Here is a 27,732-nt window from a genome sequence, read left to right as displayed (position 1 = left end):
TAGATTTGCTGCCTAACTTACTCAATAAATTGGTAATTAATAACTGCCCATAAAGACATCTGGATGATGAGGCAATCAGTGTGGTTACAAATCAGAACACAGAAGCAGACTGAAATCAGAACAGACTAAATTCAACACTGAGGTTCAAAGAGCGGCATTAAATGTACACTTTTACACCATTCCAACTTACATCTCTCGATTTTTAGTAGCACATACAAAGATGACAGACAGCCTTTTGTAAGGGAATATACATGATTTAATGATTTAAAGTATTATAATACACCATCAAATATTAATACTACTGGAGTCAATCCAGTAATCCAATAATCCCTACTGAGATTTACAGAATGCAGTTTCAAAACTGGTAAATCATTACTGGGCCGCGACATCACTGATTTGTACATTTGAAATCCACTCCCTGATAGAAATGTAAATTACCTTCATTACAGAAGATAAGTGCCTTATTGCAGGATTCTAACTCCAGTCCTTCAGAGGAAAAAAGTTATGTTGTCTAGTAAGGGAAGTGACATTTGGTTTAGAGAAGAATCTTGTAGTAGTCATCTCTGTAACTGTACAAGATAACCACAGCAACCCTGCAATGGAAAAAACACTTTAAATTCATGCTGAAATCATGAAAGACAACTCATATGGTGATACTGCCCCAGTATTTTCGAGGAATAGTGGGTGTCAAGTTGCAAAAATCACTCACACCTTTCAGTAATATCCAAATATTCCAGAATTTTTTTTTAAAATATTCTATATTTAGAAGCGATATAGATATGGATGGTAAGGTGCTGTTTGGGTTATGTTCACCCTGATATAGGCCAAATTGATGAATACTTATTGACCATGCTTTTAGCAGTTAAGAAAGGTACTGATCAGGAAGTGGAACAACCATAACGTCCAATATAATAATATTGGAATAAATAGAAACCTGAATATCATATGCCCTATTGGACGGATGGAAGGATAGATAAATAAGAAAATTAAGAAAACAACTGATCATTTATTTATTTGTTGGTTTGTTTGTTTGTAAACAATAAAATGTAACTACAGCACCTTTTTAAATATATAATTATTGTTGGGGGTAATTTATCTTTGTCTTTTTTAAAAGAATGCATTATTTTCATAGTTTGATCAATGCAAGAAGAAAAAAAAGGACAGTATCTTTGTTAAAGATGTACAGAAAGTCTCCCATTATGAAATGAAGCACTCCTCCACAGTATCTATCTAGACTCAAACACATTCCAAGACAATCATTTAAGCCCTGAAAAATGTGAAGCTCAATATAACCACACGTAGTTCTATGTGCACTTTATATAACTAATACTGGATTAGGTATGTGAGCTTACCTTATATAACTACTGCACAGTTCTGGAGAGTGTCACCTCTTATTTTCCCTAGCTGAACTATAGTTTGTTATCAAAGTCAAGTGCTTTTAATATTATTTTATTACTTGAAATATGGTAATAGAATCCTGCCTTCAATCCTATATGCTTTACCCACCTCCCCCCAGGTCCATAACATTCCATTATTCTTTTTCTGAATCCAGTTGGCAAGTACACATGGCCTCTGCAACACTAGAAATGCTCTGCACAAGCAAACAAAAGGAAATTAGAAACAACTGTTCTGACTCTTCTACCAAGACTGTAGGTGCCAAATGCAGCCTAGTCATACTGACTCCAATAATACTGCCCCTGTTTTCTATTTAAGAGGGAAGAACTTTCATCTCCTATGATGACCTTTCATTTAGCATGTTCAGTAGAGCTTTGGCTGGGGTTCCTGGACTCACGTGGACAGAATGGCTAGAGTAGATCTGGCAGATTTTGCCAAAGTCATAATGATAGGAGCTCTTGTGTGGGCACAGCTTTCTGACTGCCAGCCAGTACCCCAATACTTCAGATTTACTATACAAATGTAGGGGGTGTGCAAAAACAAACCAACCACATGTGCCATCAGCAGAACATATCTTTTGAGCATCTGACTAGGTCTCAATTCACAGTGCCTTCAACACGTGGAGTGAGAGCTGGATTTTCACAGATGTTAAACAGCAAGTAAGAGGAATGACCCTTTCAGAGGTGGTTTCACGTGCTCTGTGGCACACTAAGTTTCATAGCTGCTGATAAAATTAAAGTGGAGGCCTAACACACGGCTTGGGTGTGCTTCAGGGTGTTTCAGGTCAAATTGCCAAGGGTTAGCCTATTGCTTTAGCCAAATGGGGACCTCTGTAACACACCAAAACAAGCAACAAACATGTGCATACCCTTTTATGATTTTAAACCGGTGGATCTCCTCACAGATGGACTTCAGGTAGCGCTGTTTGGGGAGCCGTGACAGCAGGTGCTTGACGCTGATGTTGAACTGCTCCTCTCCGTCAAACTAAATTGATGAGAAAAGCAGATATGGCTTACTGGGGACTCACTGACTCAAGAACCTTTAGATCAAACTGCCTTTCAGAGAATAAACTGTGAGGACCCATTACAACACACCCTGCAATACTTTAATTTAAGAAATAAGCACTGTTGATATGTCATCATAGTATTCAAGATTTAAGATTATTGCTATAAAATCTAATAATAGCAAGCCAGTCAAAAAGCATTTTAGTAATCTAAATGGGTATTTTACAGAAGTATGGACTGTAGATTTTTCTCAAAAGGTCCAAACTGAGTCCAATTAGTCATATTTGAGAGTCTGCTTCTAGCAGCATAGGTTTGAGCCTGTGCATTGTCTTGCGTGCCAAATCCATAAAGGGTGTTTCTTTTTGCACTCTCTGCGGCCACGTTCTGATGAGCGTTTGTGGACAAACCATCCATTCATTCCTTCTGTACAGTACGTCAGGCTGCGTCAGTTCCATTTCTCATCTGTTCTTACATTGCTTCATGCCGCATAATGGCTGCGTTTTGCTCTTATTCAAACAAAGGCCTGGGGTTGGGGGGGCCTCTATGACATGGGCCGGCTCCTGGCACGAGCTCCCTCTCCTACCTTCCCTTCAAGTTCAATGCCAGTGCCGAGAATGAAAAGGCCAAACTGGCTAAAGGAGAGGGGATCCCCCTGACAAAGTGGAGGAGAAAGGAGAGGAACCTCCATATCCGTTTCCATTCATCGTTTCCCCCCCTCACCCCTCCGCTTATCCTGTTTACCCGTCTGCCTACCCTTCCCTCCCTCCATGGAGAAATGCAATTGATTTACTTGCAGCAGCTCATCATAATGGTTAGCAAGTACGAACCTCCAGGGACAGGAAGTTGATGAGGGTTTCCTTCGGCAGGTCAACCTGGGAGTGGAGGAAACAAGCTTACTTTCGCAGTCACAATGGAGTCTTATCTAGAAAGCACTGTGTACACATCACATGCACCAACGTCCCCATTTATAAACACTGGAAATCTTCACGGGAAATTTCCAAAGTATTTTAGCATCCCTGCTTTACAAATGGCCAGCCATTTTTGGAGTGGAGATAAGACTATGAAAACCGATTTTATGATTAAGTCCATTTCTGCCATTCCACATGAGTGACTGTACAATGTAAGTAAGTCCATTTCACACACCAGTAACGCGTTAAATTCTTTTTACATTTACATTTATCATCATTCAACAGATGCTCTTATCCAGACCGAGTTTCATATATTTATTGTAAATGATGTATATTTGCTGCAGTGTCTGAATGGTCTGTAGGCCTGAGATACCTTACACTGCCATCATAAATGCAAAGCTCTGATCTCTGAGAAGAACTAAAGAAGAATTCCTTAATCCTTGAATCTGTCCTTTCCCTTCCAGTGCATGCACGTGCACATACCCACCCACCCAAAAATGTTACAGTAACATTACATACCAAAACCCCATGTTCCATAAACTCAATGGGACATTAGACAGAAATCTAGACAAGATACTATTAGTAAATCAAACATTATGTATAATATATAGTAAATATTTCACATTAAATTTACCACAAAACCACAAAAACTAAATATGAAAGCAATTCAGATCACAGTGACAATCATTCTGTTTTTTTGTCCAGTATTTTGTGTGCAGAAAAGACTATGCCATTAAGTCTGCAAGGACTTCAACAACGGCCCCATCAGACACCTCTAAACCTTTGAGACCTTCTAAAATAATAAACTCTGTCTCAAGACATCTCATCTAACCTCCCTGCTTCCCCAAATGTGAACTACATAGAGGGGGCGGGGGGACAAAAAAACCACACATCTACTTACAGCCAACACTTCGATGTCACTGCTCTTGTTCTGCAAATTGCTACCAAGATTCTGCAATCTGGTTTGGATCTGGAAGAGCAGAGGGGAGAGAAAGAAACAATTGCTCCCATGATTGCAATAATCATCAATGGAAAACAAAAGGCATTTCATCCCTGCGTGTGCCAGCGGTTCAGCAAGGAGCGCTTCTCTCCTGCTGGCTTGGGGCTAAAGGCGGCCTGTCAAGCATGAGGAACCTCTCTGATCCCTCACTCGCCCACCCCCCCCCCCCCCCAAGAGGCTCAGCGGGGCCTGCGGTGGAAGGGCCGATCCACCCCCGTCCCACACCATCCAACGCAGTGAAGGCCAGCCAGCTGAAGTACTCTCCAATCCAACTCAAAGAACAGGAGGGTTTTCTGCACTGGGCCAGAGCGTGGGAGAAATGCAGGAAGACACGGGCCTCCATTTTGATCCCCACGTGGTGTGAAGTCAAGGGAAAGTGTAGTATATTCAGAGTGGAGGTCGAGCAGGAATTCGTAAACAGAGCCACCAAGCGAGTTTGTGGGAGAATGCCAGAATGTTTTTGCCCCCTCTTTGATCCTTAGAAAACGCACAAAACAAGAGAGCTGGTGGCCACCAGCTGGCCTCGTCTCATTTGCATAATGACAACTGGTGGGAACCCAACTTACCTCGTTGGATGTCATTCTTTGCTAGCAATTTTTGCATTTCTGGACAAAGTATTTCTTCATGGAGATGCATAACTGAATTCAAAGCTGTAACAAGATCTGGACAAGTTTTTTTCTTTTCATTAAATGCTGTGGACAATATAAAAAGATTTTCCATTGCCTTTATAAGATGAGCCCTGTTACAGACCTGCGTCTCATAGCGTCGCCGCGCACTGGCAGAAACCTTCTCTGGTGTGACCAGGTAGACGTTCATGTTCATTGCAGTGCTGCTGCCGTGCTGCTCCAGCGATCCTGGCACATACCAGCACAAACACATCGCATTACATTACACAACCACACATCTGTCCACACTGGGATTTATAAGACCCCACCAGATGACACCACCATTTAATTTACTTTATTTAAGCCTTCCTAGCAATCCTTTGCATAACTAACAACAGCATGTTTTAATTAAAGCCTAGTCTAGTGGGAAAAGAAACAATTTTTAAAGACTGAGAGACCTTGTTGTCTTTGGGAAGTAGACTCGAGTGGCTTTCTACTGCTTGAGGAATGAAAAAGAGATTCAGCATGGTTCATCTTCCTCAGTGCCCAACCCTGGAAGAGGCTGGCTCAGGTGTTACTCTGCCTTTAGAAATGCTACTTAAAAGGCCCTAGTACACAAACGGGTGCCAGTGCACACGGCTGCACACATCTGCACAGCAACCCGGTTCTCTGTGGAGGTCAGTGGGCATGGTGCCTGCTTCTCCCTGAAGACACGCAGCCCTCAGATTTCTGCATAGCCGCAAGCCACTGTGGCCTGGCTCACCTCCAGATTAACAGCAATACCAACAACAGAGATGACGGAATGAGAAAGCTGATACCTGAGTTTACCAGCAGAGAACCCTTGGCATTCTGGAGAGAGGCTCCCTCTGATATCTCTCTGCGAGGAACAATCCACAAAGAGGGTGAAGTTAATCAAATGCTAATGTTTCCGTTTGGCCCTGCTGAGTGGGGGATGAATGGTGCCTTTGAGAGAGCTGTGGGGAGCATGTGCAGTGCTGCTCACCGGTTTCTCTCCTCAGAGAGCTTGGTCCGACATCTTTGAATGATATGGTCCACCAGGTCTGACTCGGGAATCCTCTTTTCTGACTGACGATCCTTCTCAAAACACTTTACCTGGAGCAAAAGAAGGAAAGGAGGAGTGTATGATAAAAAAAATAAGTAATTTTTTTTCAAATTAAAAAAAAAACGGACAGTTGTTTGGCCTACTAGACACAGTGATGCAACTCTGCTCCAGTCATCAAACAGCTGCATGATCTGGTGTCTGACCGTGACGCCTACCCGGTATGAGAGTGCAGGAGCACTGCTTTCACATGTCATCACTCCCTTTCTTTAACAACAGCTCTGAATTTTCAAATATTACAGTGTTTAGAATTTATATTTGAAGACCAATACCAAAAAGTACTCCAATCTGAACATGTGAAGTGAAAAGAAGGAAAGGATTACTAATACCTATTGTATTTGTCCCCTGCCCACAAACACAAAGAAATGGGCCGTGAATGTGCAGTTTACCTTAAGACAGTTGCCGTCTTTGTCAGAGACAAGAACCATGAATGTAATGCCTGCAAGTCTGCAGTGGTCCAGAAGAGTCTCCTGAGACTGAAACACATGTAGTATATTTATCTTCAACAACTCTAATCAAGCTACAGCATGTGTGCCCCAACCCCTCACTTTTAAGCACACAATCTTAACCCACAATCTTACCCTCAGTATCCCAGCATCTAGGGCCTTGTAGGTACAGAATGTCTGCAGCATTAAAACATAATGGCAATGCCTTAAACACTTAAAACTCTTTTCTACCGCTTTTTTTTTTCTAGAACTGGAGCTACTTTTTCAAGACCTCACAAACTTTGCCTTCTTTCCCATCTGGAGGAAATTGATTACGGTTCCTGGGGCATAGTTCCTACCCTTCAACTCTTCAACAGCCCAGACACTTATGGGGTGTGGGGTGGAGCTCACAGTGCTGACTGGTCAAGCACAAACAGAGCACCCCAACCAAGATGGAATAAAAGAACCATTCATTTTGTCAGAGCCATTTCTATGTGCACATCAGCACTGTGCAACAGGCAGTGCACGTGAACAGGTGCTAACATGAATTCCATTCCTCAACCTTGCATGCAGTACACACAGACTGACAGAGGAGAGAGGCAGATAAGGGAGCACAGAGCAGCCTGCTGTCCATTCAGCTGTATTAACACAGAAGAGTGCCGGACTACACCATGTTTGGCCAGCAGAGACTGCTGCCATGACCTCTGGCTCTGTACTGGTAACTCACTCACCCAAGTCAGCTCATACAAGTAGGAAGGATGAGGGGAAAGAGAAAGAGAGAGAGATGCTTCCTGTTTGCCTGTCGTTCACTAGCAAATTAGCCCAACGTGGATGGCTCTTCGACAAGCCCACTCTCCACGGTCAACAAAAATGGAGTACTAGGTGAGCCCAGCTTCTAACCTGCCTGCCTTGCTAAGTCTAACCAGCATGTATCTATTGTCCAATGCTTTGTAAGCTCTGTCTTAAGCATCGTGTGGAACACTGAATACCTGTGGTGCTTTAGAGAGATTAGGAAGGTTAGGGATTCTACAACTAGAGAACATTTAGAGCTAGAGCCAAAACACACAATGGTCAGTGCTAGGTTTTCCAATGAAGGACCACCACAATTTATCAAATCACATAATGGTTAATTATACCACTTATTCCAAACATCAAGCAGAAGCTGGCATGAAAGTGCCACGAGCAGAGGGCATACATTGTCATTTTTTGTAATATTAGGTGTGCATTTTTGTGTAATATAAAAGGTGAGCATATTTATGATGAAATGGTTTTTCCCCTTTAACCTACCCTGCTACAGGCAAACAACTACACAGGGACATTCCATCTGGTCATTCTCTGAAAAGAATCCGTCTTTCTGCAATTTGTTTTGCTTCCTGAGAAGCCACTGTATACTAGCCTGGCAAAGTCCCATATTTAGGACATGTCCCCAAAAGCCATTGGACCCTGTGCAGGAGACCTGCACTACCATCACAGCAGTAGGCAAGACTCTCCATATCCTCTGGATCGACACCAACCACATTTCTCGCTCTAGTATTTCCATCTAGTTTGTCTAGTTTAAGACAGGTACCCACACCACATAAAAAACCTACCTTGTATTTACTGTCATTGGCCACTGTGGTTTTACTGTTTTGGTATGATGTCTCTGTGTACATCTGCAGGCTGTAACTCATTTGTTTCTAGGCTGAGAGGTCAGAAATTGACCAGTGATGGAGTTTGAGAATGACCAGCACAAACATGGCAACAGCTGGCTCTGAGTCCAAGCGTGTTCCTTACACTCTGTCAGAGGCTCAGAGACTTGCATGCAAAGTAACCTTGAGAGAAATATACCCATATTTTAGACTATGACAATCTCCCTGCAGTCGAGTACATTGTGATGAGAGGAAAAAGACAAAAATCAGGCCATTGTTGATTTTGGACTCCAGGAAACAGTGTTAGGCAATGTGAGGTTTAGACGCAGGCCAAGATACATAAAGAAATGTATAATAAGTAACTCTAATCAACATGTCATGGAGTCATGGAGATTGGGAAAGTAATGCAGACCCAATCATGGGACACGGATGAAAGAGCACAAAAGTGCGAAGGCAATTTGGATCGCGGCAGAAGGGCGCGCGCGCGTGTGTGTGTCTTGAATGAGTGAGACTCTGGCATCGTAAAAATGCTAACGCACAGCCACAGCTGTGCAAGAGTCATGACAGCGTTTGTAGTGCTGACGCCAAGCTGCTTGGAGCTGGCACGCTGTGCTTTGAACGTGGAGCATGTGACAGTCATAGCAACAGTGAGTAAGATGCCAGGCTGTATTCAATGTAGTACTTGCCTGTTGAGACAGCAATACAGTCAAAGCACAACTACACTACAATGCACGTCTTCCATTAAAAACATGACTTAGCACCACAGTGAAAAACGACCAACTCTCACATCTGCCGGCAATTCAACAATGAGAGAAAGGAGTCATTTTGCATGTCCTGCTTGTGAAATAAGCACGTCCTGACCTGTAGTGCATCATAGACAAGGTCGGCTGACACACCGGTCGTCCACAGCTTCTGGGTGACGCTGATGGCCCTACCCATGGAGCTGTGGCCGACGGGAACCACCAGCACGTCGCAGGAGCTCACGGAGGGCTGTGTGAGGAGGGTGACGGATCAGAGTCAGGACAATAGAGGGAGAGGAAAACTAAGGAACAGGCATTTAGAGGGAGGAGCAGCCGTGCCAAGCTCACCGGTTCTGCCATGGTCGCCACAGCGGTGCAGATCTTATCCAGGGCGATGCTGGCCCCCACAGCCGAGGGCACGGGAGCGGTGGCACCCGGAGCACGGAACTCTAGCACCTGAACAAAGTAACAGGAGAATGCCTCACACAGCACACCGGGTGCAATAGTCCTTATCAGGCCTCATCAACTTTACGAGTTTTTATGGTAAGGAATGCTGCACTGTGTACACTTGACAGATACCAGATGGTCGTATCTCCCTCCTGCTGCCACAATGTCAGGCACAGTGCGCCTGCGTTTCTTGATAAAGGCCACGAACTGGAAGATGACGCCACAGTGGTGCTGCACCTTGTAGACTAGGCCCAGGTTGACCACCACCTGCAAACCAGCAAGAAATTCAGCTGTTTGATACCAAAATCAGTTGTTCATGACTTATAATTCAAGAACCACAAAGAGCTAGACCAGATGAGAGATCACATTTTTAGTTACAAGAAATCATCAAAGTTGTAAATTGATTTTACATGATTTCTTATAACATTTAATAAAGATTTTTGATACAGATGTTTGAAACTCCTTGATGGACAGGGCCTTTGTGAAGGTCTAATGGTTTGACATAGGATAGGATCTTATCCTGTGTATAATTACAATTTCACTTCTAGAGCCATGCAGAATCTACAGCATAATGACCCCCTCTGGGTCTCATCAGTTGACTTTATTTGAAACTGTTAATGCAAAGTCATTTAAGTGAAATTAGGTTAACTAAAAGATGCAATTAAATGTACATAATACAAGACAATACGAGTTAATTGTTTCTCTATATGCAAGTTCACTTAAACTAATTGCATTTCCATTCCACACAGACTCATACCCCTGAGCCCCTGGTTGGGTGTGCTCAGCTCCTGGCTCTGTACGTAGAGAGGCAGCCACCATACCTGCAGTTTCACTCCCAGTTTCTTTATCAGTTCAGTGACCTCCTCCAGGTCCTTGAGCCCCTGTTTGGCCAGCTGAGCCACAGCAGTGCTCTTCTGTTTGGTGAGAGTGTTGATGAGGGGGACAAGGTCGCGCAGGTCACCCTTCTGTTCAATGAACTTATACACCGTCTGCAGCTGCAAATGGAAACCCACCACCCAGCAAAGAGTGAGCTGAGAATTTAGTCATGCCATTCATCGTCTTTTTGACGATGGTCTTTTAGTAAAGGTGAGGCATAATGCAGACCACCGAACAAGACACAGGGGATGCTAAACAAGTTTAGTATTCTAGAGGTAACAAAAACTTGAAGAATGACAACTTTCTGTAGTCTGCAGTTTATTTAGGATTATTTATGAGCTATTTATGATTAGATTTTTTCTTAAAATAATGAGGTTAACATATTTTACATCAGACACTTAAAGTAAACTGTTTTGATAAATTGTGATTCAGACAACTCTCCGTCAACACAGACATGCAATATGTAACATGCAGCATACGGCCACATCCTTCATCTTACACTGTTATTGGACAAGGACAGGTTACAGAACTTTGCTTCCACCTCCCGCCTTGTCAGCTTTTCACTCTGTGGTGAGAACAACATTGAGAGAGAGAGAGAGAGAGAGAGAGAGAGAGAGAGAGAGAGAGAGAGAGAGAGAGAGAGAGAGAGAGAGAGAGAGAGAGAGAGTTCCAAGTTATCTTACTAATAGACCTCATGGGAGTGCTTGAAATGTTATCAAAACAGGGCCAACAGTGAACTTGGTGAACTGGGGAGGAAAGAACCTCGTTTCTGATCACAAAACATATCTTAAAGAAGGTCTAAGAAGGTCAGTTAGAAACATGTCATATTAAATTATAATAGGTTAATTGGCCATAGGGATTACAAAAGGATTAAGAAAGTTTCATATGCTCATTTAGAGGGATTATACCCCCTGCCCTGTTAGAATAAACTTGACCTCAAAACTCTTCTCATAAAAGCATGCACACACAGTACTAACATATCAAACCATTCTACTCACTAGTTACACTAACCTAAAGCAAGTTGTATGCTACTCGTTTCAGTCTGAAGTGCAGTACTTAGCATCAGTAAAGGTCTATCTGAGGCCTGTCTTTGAATGAACCAGTGTTGTTCCACTTCCCAAAATGACCTTGTGTAATGGAAACATATCGGCTGTTGCCACATCAGTGATGTCACAAGTACCATTAAAATAACCCATTACTAACTGACATCACGAGAACTATTAAAAGTGGCATGGGAATTAAACAATAAAATTGATTTACCAACAACAGGCCACATCCAGTTTTGTGCGCAACCAAACTCACCATGGCATCACACAGTATACTGGAGGCCTGGCTCAGTTTGTCTTCTGGTACACCACTGTGCAACAGGATGGCTCGCAGCAGGTTTGTGTGGTTCAGGTAGATGTTGTAATTCCTCTCCTGCAATCCAAAGATACAAACCACACACAGAATAAATCACTAACCGAGCTCCAGGTGTAATGTTGAATATGCTTGATGTACTGTGACTCTCTTAGTTGCCTTGTGAGCAATGTGTCTTGACAACCATGCTGAAATAACTGTTCCTCCTCCAATCACAAGAGCCAGTGGACTGCTTTTAATACGATGGTCAATTTAAAAAATATTTTGTACAGCATCAAGGCAGAGCCACCATCAGGCACAGATCTTTAAATGAATATGGCTGGGGGTTTTTTCCTGGATGCATTTTGCCATTACAATCTAGCAAAACATGTAAATTCCCTATTCCAGAGTGGGATTGCAAAATAGCAGACATTTTCCACAAACATGATATGCACCATACTTCGTTTTTCCAGTTTGGCCATATTTTGACGACATCCAAACAAAAAACAGAAAACAAGAAGGATGAAAAAGTGCAATAGCAAAGGTTTGACCACAATAAAACATGATTAACATGTTCACAGTTAAGCTGATTACCATTGATAACTGTAATTACTGTATCACCACTTCCAGTGGAAAAACATGAATCATTTCATGAATTCCCTTTTTGAAACAATTGGCATGGCAGATTTTCTTCAAACTGGTTTCTGTACCTGGAGAGCGCTGAACTCCTGGATGACCTCAGAGACGGTGTAGATGGTCTCAGCATCAGGGAGCAGACCGCCCATGACAGGAACCACTATGTCAAAAGCACACTCCAGCAGCTCTCTGGGGTGAGCCCGGTCCAGCTTCCGTGGCCTGAACACACGCTCGATGATGTACCTGATTAGAATCAACACTTGCTTTCAGTGCTCATGTCTCACTGCTATAAGCATGCATGAATGCTGTAATCAGGTTTATAAACTACAGCAGGTGACCAGAAACACAGAAACCCCACTGCTGAAGAAGTGGGTCCCTCTTTCCCATTTGCATGTGTGGAATCACATAAGCCAATGATGGAGCTGAAGCTTCTTTTCCATAACTGCTTTGTGATTGAATGGATTATCAAGAATGACCTTCCAGTGTGGGCTAATGGGCTTTGTAAAACGCATGATGCTCGGGCTCGGAAGGACTGGTCTGAGCATTGTTAGGTGATGTACAGCTGCAGGGCTGTTCAAAGACAGCTATGTCAAAGGTTTACGCTGAATGGGTGAGAACATAAGACACCAAAAGATATCAAAACATTTGCTGTGTGGAAGGTGGGGTTAGGTGGATGAACATAGGGCATTTTCTGGTAGCTTTGGCCAATCACAACATGCATGATGCTCTGCACTCTTGCGTGTACGGAACATAACGGGGGATCACCAGGTAGGGTACATCTGCTGACTGTAGTAAAACTACTCAAGGCATCTGCAGGAGAATAAAACAAATCAGCAACGGAGTGCTGCGATTGGAAAAAGGTGGTCTGGTTTTGAACCTGGGTCCGACTGCACCAGCCTGACAGACCCTCATGGCCTGGCAAGAGCAGCCGGAGGCCAATAGAACCATCATGCAGTTACAACCATACAGTCCAGTGAAGGTCTTCTCTTTCTTTCCCTGGGCAAACACCAGGTACATTAAACCATCTAGAAAGGTTATAAACATTTTCTAGTGACACTTTCATGCCAATACCTTAACATTTGTAGCTGAGCACATTCATTCGACCATGGTCACTATATACCCCCAAGGTGATGGGTAGTGACAACAAAATAATGCTTCCTGTCTTGATCCAAAAACCCTTCAGGAATGCAAGGAACATTCAGGTGACATGATGTTCATGACCTGGACACTATAGTGCCCTAACATCAATCTTACGCAACACCTTTGGCCTGAACCTGACTGAAACATGTGTAGCAGAGACTATTCACACATCAGTCTTGGGCAGCTAATAGAACATTTCTGTGTTTTGGTCACTGAGTACATACTATAGTTGTATACTGTATGTACAGTTTTAAATCAGACTAAATACATTTGTTTTGAAAGCAATTACCTTTTTACATGCGAAATGTTATTTTTGGCCACAAATCTGGCAAAAGAAACCTGGTGAAAGAAAGAGAACATAATAAATAATACACTTTGATAATGCAAAACACCATAAAGTAAATCAGGCTTCAAACTGAATGATAATGGTCAAGTATATGCCGCTCGTGTGAGTAAACGAACCCTATAGGCCTGTGTTGGAGGTGCACGCACACAATCTGCCTGTTCAGCACTCACCCGCAGGTCATAGGGAAGTGTGACCAGCATACCACTGTGGTCCATAAAACATGCCAGCTCACAACCTTCATATAGGTTCTTAGTCCTGGGCAACAGTAGGGGGGTCTGTAGTCTTACAGCACCTGAGACAGAAGGCGTGGATGGAGAGAGAGAGAGAGAGAGAGAGAGAGAGAGAGAGAGAGAGAGAGAGAGAGAGAGAGAGAGAGAGAGAGAGAGAGAGAGAGAGAGAGAGAGAGAGAGAGAGAGAGAGAGAGAGAGAGAGAGAGAGAGAGAGATGTGCTATGGAGGAAAAAGTCCTGTTCATTTCTCCCTCCCATTAAGGAAGAAATCCATACTTTGTTAAACCAACACACATCAGTCCAGTAAGTCATTCAGACTGAGAACTTACTAAATGTTACCCCTAAAGCCTTACTGAATCACCCTGAAGCAGATGAGCATACTGAACTGAGCATAATGAATTGAAAGTGGCAACACAAAATCTTGGCTACCCAGGCAGGACAGGCTGGTGTGTTTCCTGATCTGGAGACCTATACTTGATACAATTGGCAGTGCTTTCTGTCAAAGAACTGACACCACCACCTGTTGAACACACAATTTCCCTCTCACTCTGGGAGGGAAAACAACCATGCTGTCATTGTATGACTTGTAGCCCCCTCTTATAATTACCCAAGAGGCAACCAGTGAGGACCTAAGACCTAAGATGAAGAAAGAGAGGTAGAAAAGGAGAACATTACACAGCATGTATGTAAAGTCAACACTACAAACAGCAATCAGTTAAACAAAATACCCTACAATCAAAATCTAATGGCCTTAAACCAATATGAACTAAGTATTATCTGTCATAACAGGATAGACAACAAATACTGTCCCAATGGACTTGCCATACAGATAAACCAAAAACAATTCCAGTGCTCTTCTGAACTCTTATTTACCTCTTTAGAAAACAGCATTAAAACCTGCTCAAACCATACAGCAAGAAACAAGGGCACACGGGCAGCATCTTAGCCTCCCTGGCAACTGAAAGCAGACAGGCATTTGCCTCATGTGTCCTCCATTTACACTTCTGACGACTAAATTAATTTGAATTACAGACTAGGACGCTCAAAAACCTGGCAGAGTAATGGTCAGATGGAGTGATAGAGTGTTCCAAGCCTCACTGCAGCCGGTGTTTGGGCCAGGAGCCAGCGCCAACTGCTATGCTCACAGATTTACTAAATTACATGTGAAGCATCTTTACTGAAAACTGCCTACAGGTAATCTGATAGCCATATGACAATCTGAAATGACATTAATTCTACTGAACTCCTGTGACCTAGAGAATTATGGGACATAGCCTGAGAAAGAGAACACAGGCAATAATTCTTATTTACATATTTTATTAATTGATTGCAGAAAGAAGATACAAAAAAAAATCTGAGGTGGACAGGGTAGACTGCATGGTTAAAGCGGGTCACTGAGCAAATTCCCTGCATTCGTCTGTTTAGTCATAACTGTATGTACTTATAGGCTACTTTATTTACTGAACAGTGAGTGAGAAGGCAATGGACAATGTGAATCAAAAGGTTTAGCTCAAAGAAGGGAAAATGTCCAGAATGCCTACAACTGGGCACTGTCACTCACCGTGTTTTTTGAAGACCCTTGTGATTGTCTCATACACATACTGGTGAAGTTTGGTGATGTTAAAATTAAAACTGCCCTGCAACAAATCAAAAACACGGGGGGGGGGGGGGGGGGTGTCAGTGTAGAAACATGTAAAAACATGAGCAGAGATGCTGTTCAAAAGCAGGTCATGTTATGTGTACCAGAATATGACAGTACATGAGGGCAGCACTAGGGATCAGTGCTTCATAGCTACACAGTGACACCTAGGGGTGGGGAGGGAATAACGCACAATGTGTCTGAACTGTGGTTGGCAAAGACATTCACAGACTACCCTGTTCTCTACCTCAGTTTTCTTAATATCTAGAACTGGTGCTTCCATTGCCCACAAAGTGGATATTGCTGGACTGCAGTAACTCCTGGGCTATGAAAATGCAGCCGTTGGGCCTTGCTACCTTATGGATGTCGATATCATAGGTGTATTCCATGACGGGAGAAGTGTTCTGGGAGAACAGCTGGTTGACCATGGTGCGGTAGGCTTTGCCCATCACATTGGCCATGGTGTGCTGCAGCACCTCGTGGAGCTCTGACTCCTCCATCTGTGGGGGTGGCAGGAGGTCGCTCTTCAGGAGCTCCACAGCTGTTGGCCGCAGGGCTGGGTCGTGGTTCAGTAACCAACAAATCACTTTTCTCTATAACCATACAGCAGGTGGAGACAAGGAGGTGAATTTTGGCTTACTGGCTGTGTCAAACACATTAAAGAACAACCTGGTTTAAAGCTCACCTTTGTTCCTTTCTCATCTTTGTCAAAATCCTCAGGGAAGTCAATAGACTCCTGCAAAGAGATGAACAATGGACTACTTGCTTTCAGACACAAGTGCTTAGGCAACCAGCCCTCCTTTTTCCCATTTGCATGTGAGAGGACAAAACTGTGGTCATTTGCCTATGGCCATCCGAACTATGCCAAGTGCTGTAGACTCACCTTCCTGAGGTGGCTGAGGACGGAGATACGCTCAGAAGCTGTAGGCATGGGCCTGTAGGACATCTCAAACAAGATGATACCCAGACTGAAGAGATCCACTTTCTAGACACAGACACACACGCACACGCGCGCGCACACACACACATACACACACACACACACACAGTACTGAAGAACTTCTACAGCTGAACACCATAACATCGAAAAGCTATTGACAACAAGTTAATGTCACCTGATTATATGTGGCTTTGGTATTTCCTTGGACCTCTGGGCTGACATACAGGGCAGTGCCAACCATACCCGTCATGTTACCTGGTTTGGAAATTAAAAAAAAAAAAAGGAATTTAATATACTCCAGACAACATCTCATAAGTAAAGGCATAAATCTAAAACATACAGTGAAGACTGACAGAAGAGCCCAATGGTGAACACTGAGTAAAAGCCACTGATGCTGATTTGCTTTACCTGTGGGGTCTGATTTTAAGGCCAGGCCTGAGCCAAAGTCTTCCAGCTCCAGTCTGCCTGAAGCCTGTGAGAAAGCAGGCCAAGATGCTTGGACTTACTGACTTCAGTTACTGATATATTACTGTAAGTAACTGTAGAGCAACATGTGCCCAGGGCAATAAACACAGCACCAACAGAGCATAACCAAGTTCCAAACATGAAAATAATTGCCATATAGCAGGATATCCATAACAGGATATTTTCAGAAATACCATTTCATAGCACACCTGAAACAATCAGCATAAATGATACTCATGTCTGAAAAACAAACCTTTAAAAACTGCCATTAGATTAACAATAAAAAGCTTTATAACATGATTCAGTTGTTCATGGCTATTATACACTGCCTGACCAAAAAAACAAAAAGGGTCACCACCTGGATTTAACTAAGCAAGTAGGTAAGAGCCTCCCATTGGATAATTACTGCATGGGTGATTATTTTTCAACTGGCAACAAGTTATTTAACCTTAACTGATGCAGTGAGTAGCTTCTCATTTGTTAAACAACCATGTTGAAAGACACATCCTGTGGTCATGGAAAAGATGTTAATCTGTTTCAGAAGGATCAAATTATTGGCATGCATCAAGCAAAGAAAACATCTAAGGAGATTGCTGAAACTACTAAAATCGGGTTAAGAACTGTCCAACGCATTATTAAAGTAGAAGGACAGTGGAGAAACATCATCTTCGAGGAAGAGGAAGGAATGTCGTGGGGGGAAAAAAAAAACTTGAATGATTATGATCGGCAATCACTTAAACACGTGGTGAAATCAAAGCATAGAAAAACAACAGTAGAACTCGGGGGTATGTTTAATAGTGAAAGTAAGAGCATTTCCACACATGCAATGCAAAGGGAACTCAAGGGATTGGGACTAAACAACTTTGTACCCTTAAGAAAACCACTCGTCAGTGAGGCTAACCAGCAAAAATGGCTTCAATTTGCTAGGGAGCATAAAGATTGGACTCTGAAGCAATGGAAGAAGGTCATGTGGTCGGATGATTCCAAATTTATCCTGTTCCAGAGTGATGGGCGCATAAGGGTAAAAAGAGAGGCAGGTGAAGTGATGCATCCATCATGCCTAGTGCCTACCCTACAAGCCTATGGGGGCAGTGCTTTGATCTGGGGTTTCTGCAGTTGGTCAGGTCTAGGTTCAGCAAAGTTATGTGCCCAAAGAATGAGGTCAGCCGACTATCTGAATATACTGAATCACCAGGTTATTCCATCAATGGATTTTTTTCTTCCCTGATGGCACGGGCATATTCCAAGATGCCAATGCCAGGATTCATCAGGCTCAAATTGTAAAAGAGTGGTTCAGGGAGCATGAGACATCATTTTCACACATGGATTGGCCACCACCGAGTCCAGACCTGAACCCCATTGAGAATCTTTGGGATGTGCTGGAGAAGACTTTGCACAGTGGTCCAAATCTCCCATCATCAATACAAGATCTTGGTGAAAAATTAATTCAACTCTGGACAGAAATAAATTGTGACATTACACAAGCTTGTGGAAACGATGCCACAGCAAATGTATGCCGTAATCAAAGCTGTCCAACAAAATATTGGAGTGTTTAACTTTTTTTTGGCCAGGTAGTGTATAAAACAAACTTATTAATAAAATCCCCACAGCTTATCAATCTATATATACATGAAACTATACACCTTCTAACTGTATTTCCGATACACAATTCATGAAGTACCACATAAGCTGGATGGTCAGTAGCCAAGCCAAAGTCTCCTATCTTCACATGGTCATGAGAGTCTAAGAAGATGTTAACAGGCTTCAGGTCCCTATGAATCATTCCCTGAGGAGGAAGACACAGGTAGTTCATACAGTTAGCAGCCCTCCAAGCCAAAGTTATAGGCATACCTTAGCATACTGAGCTTCTTTTAAAGAATGCTTCACTTAAAAAAAACAAACAAAAAAAAAACAAAACAACAGACTACTGAATATGGTCTCTTTTCTAACTTTTTAGCCAATTACACTTAGTTATTTGTAAAAATAAAATTACTGTTTATTCTTTTCCCTGATCTAATTTTAGTTCTATAGTTTCAGTTCAGTACATAAATTTTAAAGGTAAGAGAATAATGACAGAAATTCTGTCAGACATCATCATCCCTTTACTCACACTTCATCCTAACTCTCTTGTCCATCTTTGCAAATACTGCAGTTAGGCTTAAACATCTGAACAATGTTTATGGGGAAATAATGTAACAAAGCACGCAACATAATGAACTTCACTACCACAAGAAACAAAAATTTAAGCTAACGTGATTTCCCTCTTTTGTCATATGTGTTACCTGTTCGTGAATGTATGCAAGACCGTCTAGGATCTCCCTGAAGAGTCGCCAGAGGCGACTGCAGTCCTCGTAAAGGCCCTGGTCGATTGTGTCTCGCAAAGTGCTTTTTTCACAGTATTCCATCTGCAGAGACAAAGCGCCAGGTGAGAGACATCTCTGTAGGACATCACGGGCTATATGTGGAAAGATGGCTAACTTATAGAAGCTTAAGGGAAAGCTAATGGGAAAGTTTTAGCACATGTATAACACTAACTGCTGGTGCTTATTCCCTATTCATTACATATGTACCAGGTTCCAGGGTTCCATTTAATACACATGAATGTGGTACATGGAACATGGTTCCAGTACATTCAGAAGTGCATCCTATCAGTAGTATTAAATATTCCTGCAGATGTGCTGAGTGCTCCCACTGACATCCCTTCCCTTGTCCAGCCTACTGACATCAGTGTGTGCATGCGTTCACCTGAATATACAAATAATGTGCAATAAGGGGAGTGTTCTCCGAGTCGGTGCTCTCTGCCACATCCACTCCCTTCACCTTGCTCGAGTCTTCCTGTATGGGACGCACAAGCAAACATGCTTCTGCAAACGCCTTCATGAGAAAAATGGGGACATACAGCAAACAAACAAGAATGCGGGGACATTAACAATGTGACAGTTTTGAAGAAGAGTACCAGTGACCTCTGACCTGTGCAAGACTGTCTCGGCTGGCATCGCCATTGTCAAAGATGATGTCACTTTCTGAATCACTGTTGGAGGGACTGTGAGAAAAAAAAAACAAACAGTCAGGTCTGACTCAAAATGCTCACATGACTATACAGCCAGGCCTGCAAAGCTTACACATGTACACTATAAGGCTCTATAATGGTTTATGAATTCATAACAGCTCACAGAAAAGATGGGCAGAAGACATCTGCCTCATCTTCATCATCATCACTGGAGTCGGTGGCTGTGCACTTGGCGCTGGACGACCTCTCCAGTGAGGTGCTCCACTCCACAGAGCTAGCAAGCGCCGGCGGGGGTGCGTCAGCCTCGAAGTCGTCGGGCAGACCCAACTCGTTTAGGCGGCAGGGCCGGGCCGGGGCGGCGGGTGGGCGGGGGGTGGTCCGGGAGGGCGTGCTGGATGCTTCAGAGCTGTTGCTGCCCACCACGGCTGCACTTGGTGCCTCCTGTCGCTCCATCCAGGCATTGTAGTAGCGCACAATGTTCTCGTGGTTCAGGCGTGACAGCAGCGTCACTTCACCCTTGATGCGGCGGAAATGCCGGCTGGCTGGGTTCACCTGGATGCGTTTGACTGCATAGTAGCAGCCATCCAGCTTGTTCTGGACCTGGCCGGACACAAAGACGAAGGGATGGGGACAACTGCATGTGAAGAGTGCAAAAAGCCTGCAACATTTTCCTTTCACAAGCTAAACTCAGGGCTAACTCTGGGTGGAACATGGAGGCAATGTGGACAGCTCCTCACCTTGATGACTGCTCCGAAAGCACCCTTACCCAGCAGCTGCAGCTCCTCAAACTCGTTGTAGTAACGTGAGAACTGTTTCTGCACCACCACACTGAAGGGGGCGCTCAGGAGGTGACTCCGTGGGATTACCGTCGATGCAAAATCCACACCGATGTCTGTCAATATTTATATATTTATTTTTACTGGGTCACAGAGGTTAAAAAAAAACTTTAAAAAAAAACTTAAAGACTTCACTACTCAATAAAACTATATGAGATTGTTATATATTTCTGCTGTCTTCTGCATTTTATGTGTGAGACTGACCTTCTGGGCTAGGCTCCTGGCTTGGAAGAAGACTCTTTGGTGAGGGTGGTTGGAGATAGGAATGCTGCAGTAACTGCTGAGTGTTCCAGCGCTCTGCATCGTTAAGACACACACACCTACAAAACACACACCTTCAGACATGCTGCATAATTATGCCAATACCTTCATGACAACTCTCATACACAAGTCTCCACATTCTCCTCACTTTCCTGGTTTTCACCTCAGTGTCAATGAGCCATATTCACTGGGAGATACTCTTTTTTACCAACGTATTTCTGTTCAGTCTTACAAAAGACCTTTTTTTTTTTGCAGAAAATGGTGAAGCACTTTGCTCGTGAAACTGTTCTCTCCTCTTCCAACAAAATAAAATGTCACATGGTGGTGGTGCTTTTTTACTGCAATTAGGATAACTTTAACTACTGAACCGACCTATCTACCATAAACCTGGCAAAAGATTTTTAGTTCTTGTCTACGTGCTGCCACAACATGTCGTGTTGGCTTTAGGGCACCACTGGCCAGAGCCCAGGACAGCACAACAACCCTACCCAAAGCCAGTGAGACAGCACACACACACACACCCGTAGAGCTAACAGGCTTCAGGTCCCTATGAATCATTCCCTGAGGAGGAAGACACAGGTAGCTCATACAATTAGCAGCCCTCCAAGCCAAAGTTATAGGCATACCTTAGCATACTGAGCTTCTTTTAAAGAATGCTTCACTTAAAAATTAAAAAAAAAAAAAAAACAATACTGAATATGGTCTCTTTTCTAACTTTTTAGCCAATTACACTTAGTTATTTGTAAAAATAAAATTACTGTTTATTCTTTTCCCTGATCTAATTTTAGTTCTATAGTTTCAGTTCAGTACATAAATTTTAAAGGTAAGAGAATAATGACAGAAATTCTGTCAGACATCATCCCTTTACTCACACTTCATCCTAACTCTCTTGTCCATCTTTGCAAATACTGCAGTTAGGCTTAAACATCTGAACAATGTTTATGGGGAAATAATGTAACAAAGCACGCAACATAATGAACTTCACTACCACAAGAAACAAACATTTAAGTTAACGTGATTTCCCATTCATGCTAGCCATGTAATTTCACCAGAGCTAATTTTCATCTTATCTTCTCAGACACCTCAGTGTCAATGAGCCATATTCACCGGGAGATACTCTTTTTTACCAATGTATTTCTGTTCAGTCTTACAAAAGACCTTTTTTTTTTGCAGAAAATGGTGAAGCACTTTGCTCGTGAAACTGTTCTCTCCTCTTCCAACAAAATAAAATGTCACATGGTGGTGGTGCTTTTTTACTGCAATTAGGAAAACTTTAACTACTGAACCGACCTATCTACCATAAACCTGGCAAAATTTTTTTAGTACTTGTCTACGTGCTGCCACAACATGTCGTGTTGGCTTTAGGGCACCACTGACCAGAGCCCAGGACAGCACAACAACCCTACCCAAAGCCAGTGAGACAGCACACACACACCCATAGACCTCCTCTAACTGGAGCTGGGAGAAACACACAGACTTGCAGAAAGACACACACACACCCACCCATCCACTTCGCCTACTTCAGCATATGTCGCCATAGACGGAATCTTTCATAGGTAGAAATGCACATTTCTAAAACCCAGAGATGAAGTTCCTTGTGATCATGACAAAGATGGACAGTTCCAAGGCTACCAATCTACTGCTAACTTACAGGTGAACACCACCTCTACTGCCACATCTTAAAAACGTTTGCCAGAGAAGGGGATTTAGTAAAAAAAATATGCTAGAAGAAAACAAAGCAATGGCTCAATCAGTAACACAGAAGCAGGCAGCTATCAAATAGAATGTGCAACAACATGAGGTCTAAATTAGCACCAGCTACACACAGCAACCAGATGCTCGGAGCCAGCCAGGTATGCCTTTACAGCCATTGGCTTAAGAAATAATCAGGTTTCTGAGAAGCACAGGCCATACTTTTTGAGGAAGTCCTGAAGGTCGGCGGGCAGGCTGGAGGGAATGGTGACTGGGTACTCGCGGACCTCCCGTCCCTGGCTAAGGGCCAGCAGGAGCAGGCCAAGGCTCCACACGTCACCTTTCTTCCCTGTGCGTGTGGGCAGTGCGTCCTCGCTGAAGCGCACACGAGCCTGTTCAAAGACGTCTTCGCGGCAGATATCGGCCAGCCGCTTGGTCAGACTGTAGTCGGTGAGCCTGATGTCACCCTGGGCGTCCACAAGCACGGAGGAGGCAACAAGCTGCTTATGAACCACTGAGTTAGTGTGGAGGTAGTCAAGGGCAGCCAGCAGCTGGCCGGCATGGTGGCGGAGCTGGTCCGTGGGCAACGCGGCACCGGAGGATAAGCCCTGCGCCAGGCTGCGGCCGGCCACATGCTCGGCAAGCAAGTCCACCACCAGACAGTCCTCACGCTGTGCCAGGCTCATGGCCTGGTAGCGCACTAGATTGGGGTGGTCTAGCTTCAGCAGGGAGTTTAGCTCACTCTCAGCCCCATGAATCTGAAAGGAAAGGGAAAGACAAGATTACGTGATGATAAAATATAGTGAAGGGGCTGGTCCAACTCATGAAAACAGTTTTTAAAGGTGACAAATCTGCATTTATAATTATGTAAAAATGGAAAATAATACATTTTCAATTTATAGAAGAAAGTGAGACTTGTAAAATGCATTTTAAATGTATATTTTACACCACCACACAGGTGCTAATTATGGTTGTTGGCTGTCCAATTTTTCTGTAAATAGAAAATTAATATCAATATAAACATTTAACTTTTTTTTAACTGAGTACAGACAGAGAATAATTAAATATTTAAACAATGATCACTCAGTCAAGATACTGATTTATATATAGCTTGATTCAACCATTTCCATCTTCTTACCTGCTTTTTGCATTTCTCAATCTTCTCTTTCTCCTGGGTGGTGAAGAACTTGCCCATCTTCTTACTCCAATGAAGGATCCATTCATAAACAACACCAAACTCTCCAGAGGTGGCATTGAGGGCATAATACACACTACGGCCCAGCCTTTCACTCTCACCTCACACACACAGAAAAATACACCTTTAAACAAAACCTGAGTGTGATTCCTGCTCAGACCACTTTGTGGACTATGGCTACTGTATTGAATGTGTGTGGTGACAGAGTAGAACCTTACCTATGCACTTCCCTCTGTGTACAAGAATATCTCCCACAGCACTGCTGCTGAAGTGCAGGACTTCATGAATGCATGCATTATCTTCACTGCAAGTGTCTCGCCTTACCAGTGAAAAAACACACACAACGAAATTATGGTACATTTTATTAGGCAAATAAACTGGCTGGTCACTAAACAAATATTTTCTTGCATCAGTAAAATGACTCAAAACAGCTTTATGTCGCAAACTGATGTGCTCATCTACAAGGTGTTAGAAGGTCCTACGTCCATACCTGTGTCTGCTGCTGGACGTGGTACGGCGCCTGTTACACACTTTCCTGTTCTCAGCAGCCTCAGCAGGGGGGCCTGGGGAAGAGGCACTACCCAGCGTCGGGCTTCCTACAGCAGGCTGCACCACACTCTCCAAGCGCTCCTGCAGCATGAAAAACTCCAGCTTTTAGCACCATATTGGAGAAATCACAGCTAATGATAGTAGTCATAAGACTACCATGTATAACTAAAATTACAGCACTTCTCAGATATAAGCATGTTGTTTGATTGCAGTGTAGCAGGTAGGGTGGGCATGTGATCTGACCATGGTGGTGTCTGTAATTACACTGCAGATGTAAGAACATGTATAGCATGCTTTACAAGGCTCCCTTCTGTGTTTAATGGTGGCTTATGGCAGTCGGTGCCTACTGACAGCTGGAGTAGCACCAGTGTGTATATACAGTTTAAAAAAAAAGACAGTACAGATGAACAGCATGAAGTTTTTTCTTCATAAAGGACTTTTTTCAAACTCACACCTTCTTGCAAAGAGATATGCTCAGACAGCACTCACTAAAATGAGAATGCCACAAATATCTTATGACACTCTGGATGAGAGCTAGCCAAGAGCCTTTTCATAGCTTTAGAACATTCCCTGTGAAATGTTTTGACTAGTGTGCAAGACCAAGCACTGCAGTCTTCTATAACAAATTTTGGAAAATAAAAAAAAACACACATATACTTAGAAAAAAAAAGACAATGTCTAAAAACAGAAGGCTTACCAGTTTTGCCATTTCTTTCTTCCTCTTTTCCTCTCGCCTCTCCTCTTCTCGTCTCTGGATTTCAGCAAGTATCTCATTTTGCTGTTGCGATATCGGAAGCCTGACTCAGTAATTAGTGTGCGAGCTCGCACGCACACACACTGTTATGCAAGTTGTATTTTTGAGGATACATTTTATTATTGAACAACTACAGTGCTCTCGGTCAACCCAAAGTGTTAATAAACCTCAAACCTGAATATTTAGGAAAGTGAGGTTTTGTCTTTCTTAGAAGAACATCTTTGTGTGCATAATTATTGAACAACTATTTTTGTGCAGAATTATTATGCAACTAAATGAAAAACAAATTCTGTAAATGTATGAAAATACAGAAATGCAGCATAGTGTATGGTTGTCTCCTTATGCCTAATAATTAGTGTTTCTTTTAATAAAACAAACAGTACAAGAAATGCAGCCTGACTTCATCAAGGGCATGAAGATCAGTGTGGCAGTACCATCTGCTCCTCCTGCCTGCGCCGCTGGTCGAGCCTCATCTGCTCTTCCAGTGCCAGGCGCTCCTGCTGCCGCTGCTGGTTCTTCAGCATTTCCTCATGGAAGGAGCGAGAAGGAGGCACATTGTGCTCAGTCAGGAAGCCTTGCACAAAGTCTGCTAGCTCATAGATCATGACCTGCAAAGAGGAGATATAGGGTTGGGGTTACCAGGTCCAACAAACACAACAGCAGCCCGTTAATCATCTGTTTGACATTTACTCCATCATTCTGTTTTCTGTGTTAATGTTAATCTGACAAAAAGCATGGTGAGCATAAAGGATAACCACTGGACAGAGTTGAGTGCAATACACAGGCTACAATGTGTAAGTCTCACCTCACCACATCTTTCCAAGGCGAGTTTCATGAGTTCAGATTGAAGATTCTGTAGCGTGTCATTGGACAGACCGATGGCATTCTTCAGCTCAATCTCTGGAGGCCTGAGTGATATACCAAAGAGTGCAGCAAAAGAAGAGACAGGGCTGATCTCAAAACACTGGAGTAAAATACACCACAAGAACAAAATACTACTGGAGCATAATCAACAGAGCATCTCCAAAGTCCAAGAATTACATTTCTTGTACATATAGACATTCACCACTGTACTTTAAATAAAGGTATGCAATGTTCCCCAAAATTGCAACATGTTTTGCAGTTTACAGGTGAATGTTTAGAAAACTATTTCAGATAACACTTCCAAATATAAACATAAGCTCTTAACTTGTAAGTATTATAACAGATCCAAAGCATGACTTTTCATTAAACTTAATGGTAAAGAATACTATTATGTCGTGTGCAGATGTATGAAAACTTACGCATCAGGATATGTTGGTGAGCATTTGACTTGTAAGTCCACTTTCACGTAACATTCCTGGCCATAACTCAGACCTTTGGGGCGCAAGAACAAGTACACCTCCGGAGGACATCTAACCTGAAATGTTGTGGGAGGAGAGAACAACTGTATAGTGGGCAGAATATACTAAAAGTTGAATGCCAAGTAAAAGTTGCAACTAGCTGACTAACGTTAGCCTGCTTTGATAACTATATTGGTTGGTTGTACCTTCCACGGACGGTTAGTTCGTAGATCCTCAAAATCATTTGAAAATATTGAGGCGAGGGCCTCGAGCTCATTTTCCTGCTGGACACAATAGTCGTCGTTTCCATCTGGAGAGTTAAGAGAACCGCTCATTCTGTTTCCTGAGACACATACTCACGCCCCCCTCGAAGCAAACTGGTGGAAGCAATTTCTTTAGTAAATCACATTAACCGCATATTCAAAAAAGAAAGCGTGAAATATTCTGCAGATAGAAACATAACGGAAATGAACATGTTTAATAAAACTTTAAGGAAACGACGTAAAATAACACAACTTTTACTCGGGCGCGTGGTAGGCATGTCATACCGTCGCACAAGTGACGTAGTACGTCATACGTTTCAAAGACAGGCGCACAGCAGCTTTGTCAGGATAAAATTAAACAGCCGAATCTATATATAAAACAATTGTCTTTAGGTGAATGAGAGAATTCTTTACAATAGGGTTATTGCAGTTCAAAGTTTATTTCTGTTCCCTTGTATGCCATAACATTTTTGCAATATATTTGCTGAGATGGTGCCTACATGTGAATGGCTTTATAGACATGTAGGTAACTGTAGTACTGTAGTACACCAATACAAACACTGAATGGCGCTGATTCCCAAATCAATGACAATGTCCTGTTACTACAGTCACTTTTACCTAATGGCTAAGCAGTGAAGATCTTGAAGCTGTCTAAACAATAAATTGTTCTGAAACGTTTGGTTATTTTAAAATATTAGTTCCACAAGTGTCCTTTATGGATATATTTTATTACTAAAGGTCAATAGGGTACATTAGGCTTCCAGTCCTACAGTGTGACTCTTGCCCTCACATTTAAGCTTTTAAAATAGACCATTTCAAGATGCAGAAGTATACGCTATCCATGACATACATGCATCTTACCATTATCTTCTTAAAGTATTCTGGTCATTTTACACCACCAGCCCAAGTGTATGCACTGCAGATATCAGTCTTTTGATAACATTTGCTCAGATCTCTCCATGCCTATGA

At 42.8% G+C, this 27,732-nt stretch overlaps 1 protein-coding gene across 3 annotated transcripts; it reads right to left on the bottom strand.

Annotated features, from left to right (window-relative positions):
- Positions 1–233: 233 nt before the first annotated feature.
- Positions 234–27,044, bottom strand: eif2ak4 (eukaryotic translation initiation factor 2 alpha kinase 4). Of its 3 annotated transcripts, none has more exons than XM_035532535.2 (39): positions 26,707–27,044; positions 26,462–26,577; positions 25,984–26,086; positions 25,613–25,786; positions 25,122–25,202; positions 24,366–24,505; positions 24,094–24,194; positions 23,819–23,976; positions 22,903–23,438; positions 20,932–21,047; positions 20,629–20,783; positions 20,055–20,491; positions 19,852–19,924; positions 19,627–19,755; positions 19,164–19,286; positions 18,563–18,667; positions 16,825–16,888; positions 16,592–16,671; positions 16,360–16,461; positions 16,162–16,212; positions 15,833–16,069; positions 15,399–15,474; positions 13,779–13,900; positions 13,552–13,601; positions 12,197–12,365; positions 11,451–11,567; positions 10,648–10,713; positions 10,094–10,267; positions 9,405–9,539; positions 9,174–9,281; positions 8,947–9,075; positions 6,422–6,508; positions 5,916–6,025; positions 5,731–5,789; positions 5,058–5,161; positions 4,209–4,277; positions 3,227–3,271; positions 2,264–2,379; positions 234–593 (listed from the first exon to the last, which is right to left on the bottom strand). In XM_035532535.2, exons 1-39 carry the CDS (start codon positions 26,833–26,835, stop codon positions 536–538), a joined length of 5,004 nt encoding a protein of 1,667 aa, XP_035388428.1. In that variant the 5' UTR covers positions 26,836–27,044; the 3' UTR covers positions 234–535. The 3 variants fall into 3 exon arrangements, with proteins under 3 accessions (XP_035388428.1, XP_035388430.1, XP_035388429.1); XM_035532537.2 differs by having other exon boundaries at positions 15,953–16,069; XM_035532536.2 differs by having other exon boundaries at positions 19,627–19,716.
- Between the last annotated feature and the right edge of the window lie 688 nt (positions 27,045–27,732).

Source organism: Electrophorus electricus, chromosome 10 (assembly GCF_041902795.1).
Source record: "Electrophorus electricus isolate QZ-2024a chromosome 10, ASM4190279v1, whole genome shotgun sequence".
Taxonomy (NCBI): Eukaryota; Metazoa; Chordata; class Actinopteri; order Gymnotiformes; family Gymnotidae; genus Electrophorus; species Electrophorus electricus.
This window is presented reverse-complemented; position numbering and strand designations above follow the sequence as displayed.

What these genes read in the sequence shown, in the direction of transcription:
- eif2ak4 (XM_035532535.2), bottom strand. Translation starts at nt 26,835, where the DNA reads ATGAGCGGTTCTCTTAACTCTCCAGATGGAAACGACGACTATTGTGTC. An exon ending in TCCTCAGCCACCTCAGGAAG is followed by an intron (nt 16,213 to 16,359) that starts GTGAGTCTACAG and finishes ATCTCTTTGCAG; the next exon opens with GAGTCTATTGACTTCCCTGA. An exon ending in TTCTCTGCTGGTAAACTCAG is followed by an intron (nt 5,162 to 5,730) that starts GTATCAGCTTTC and finishes GGTATGTGCCAG; the next exon opens with GATCGCTGGAGCAGCACGGC.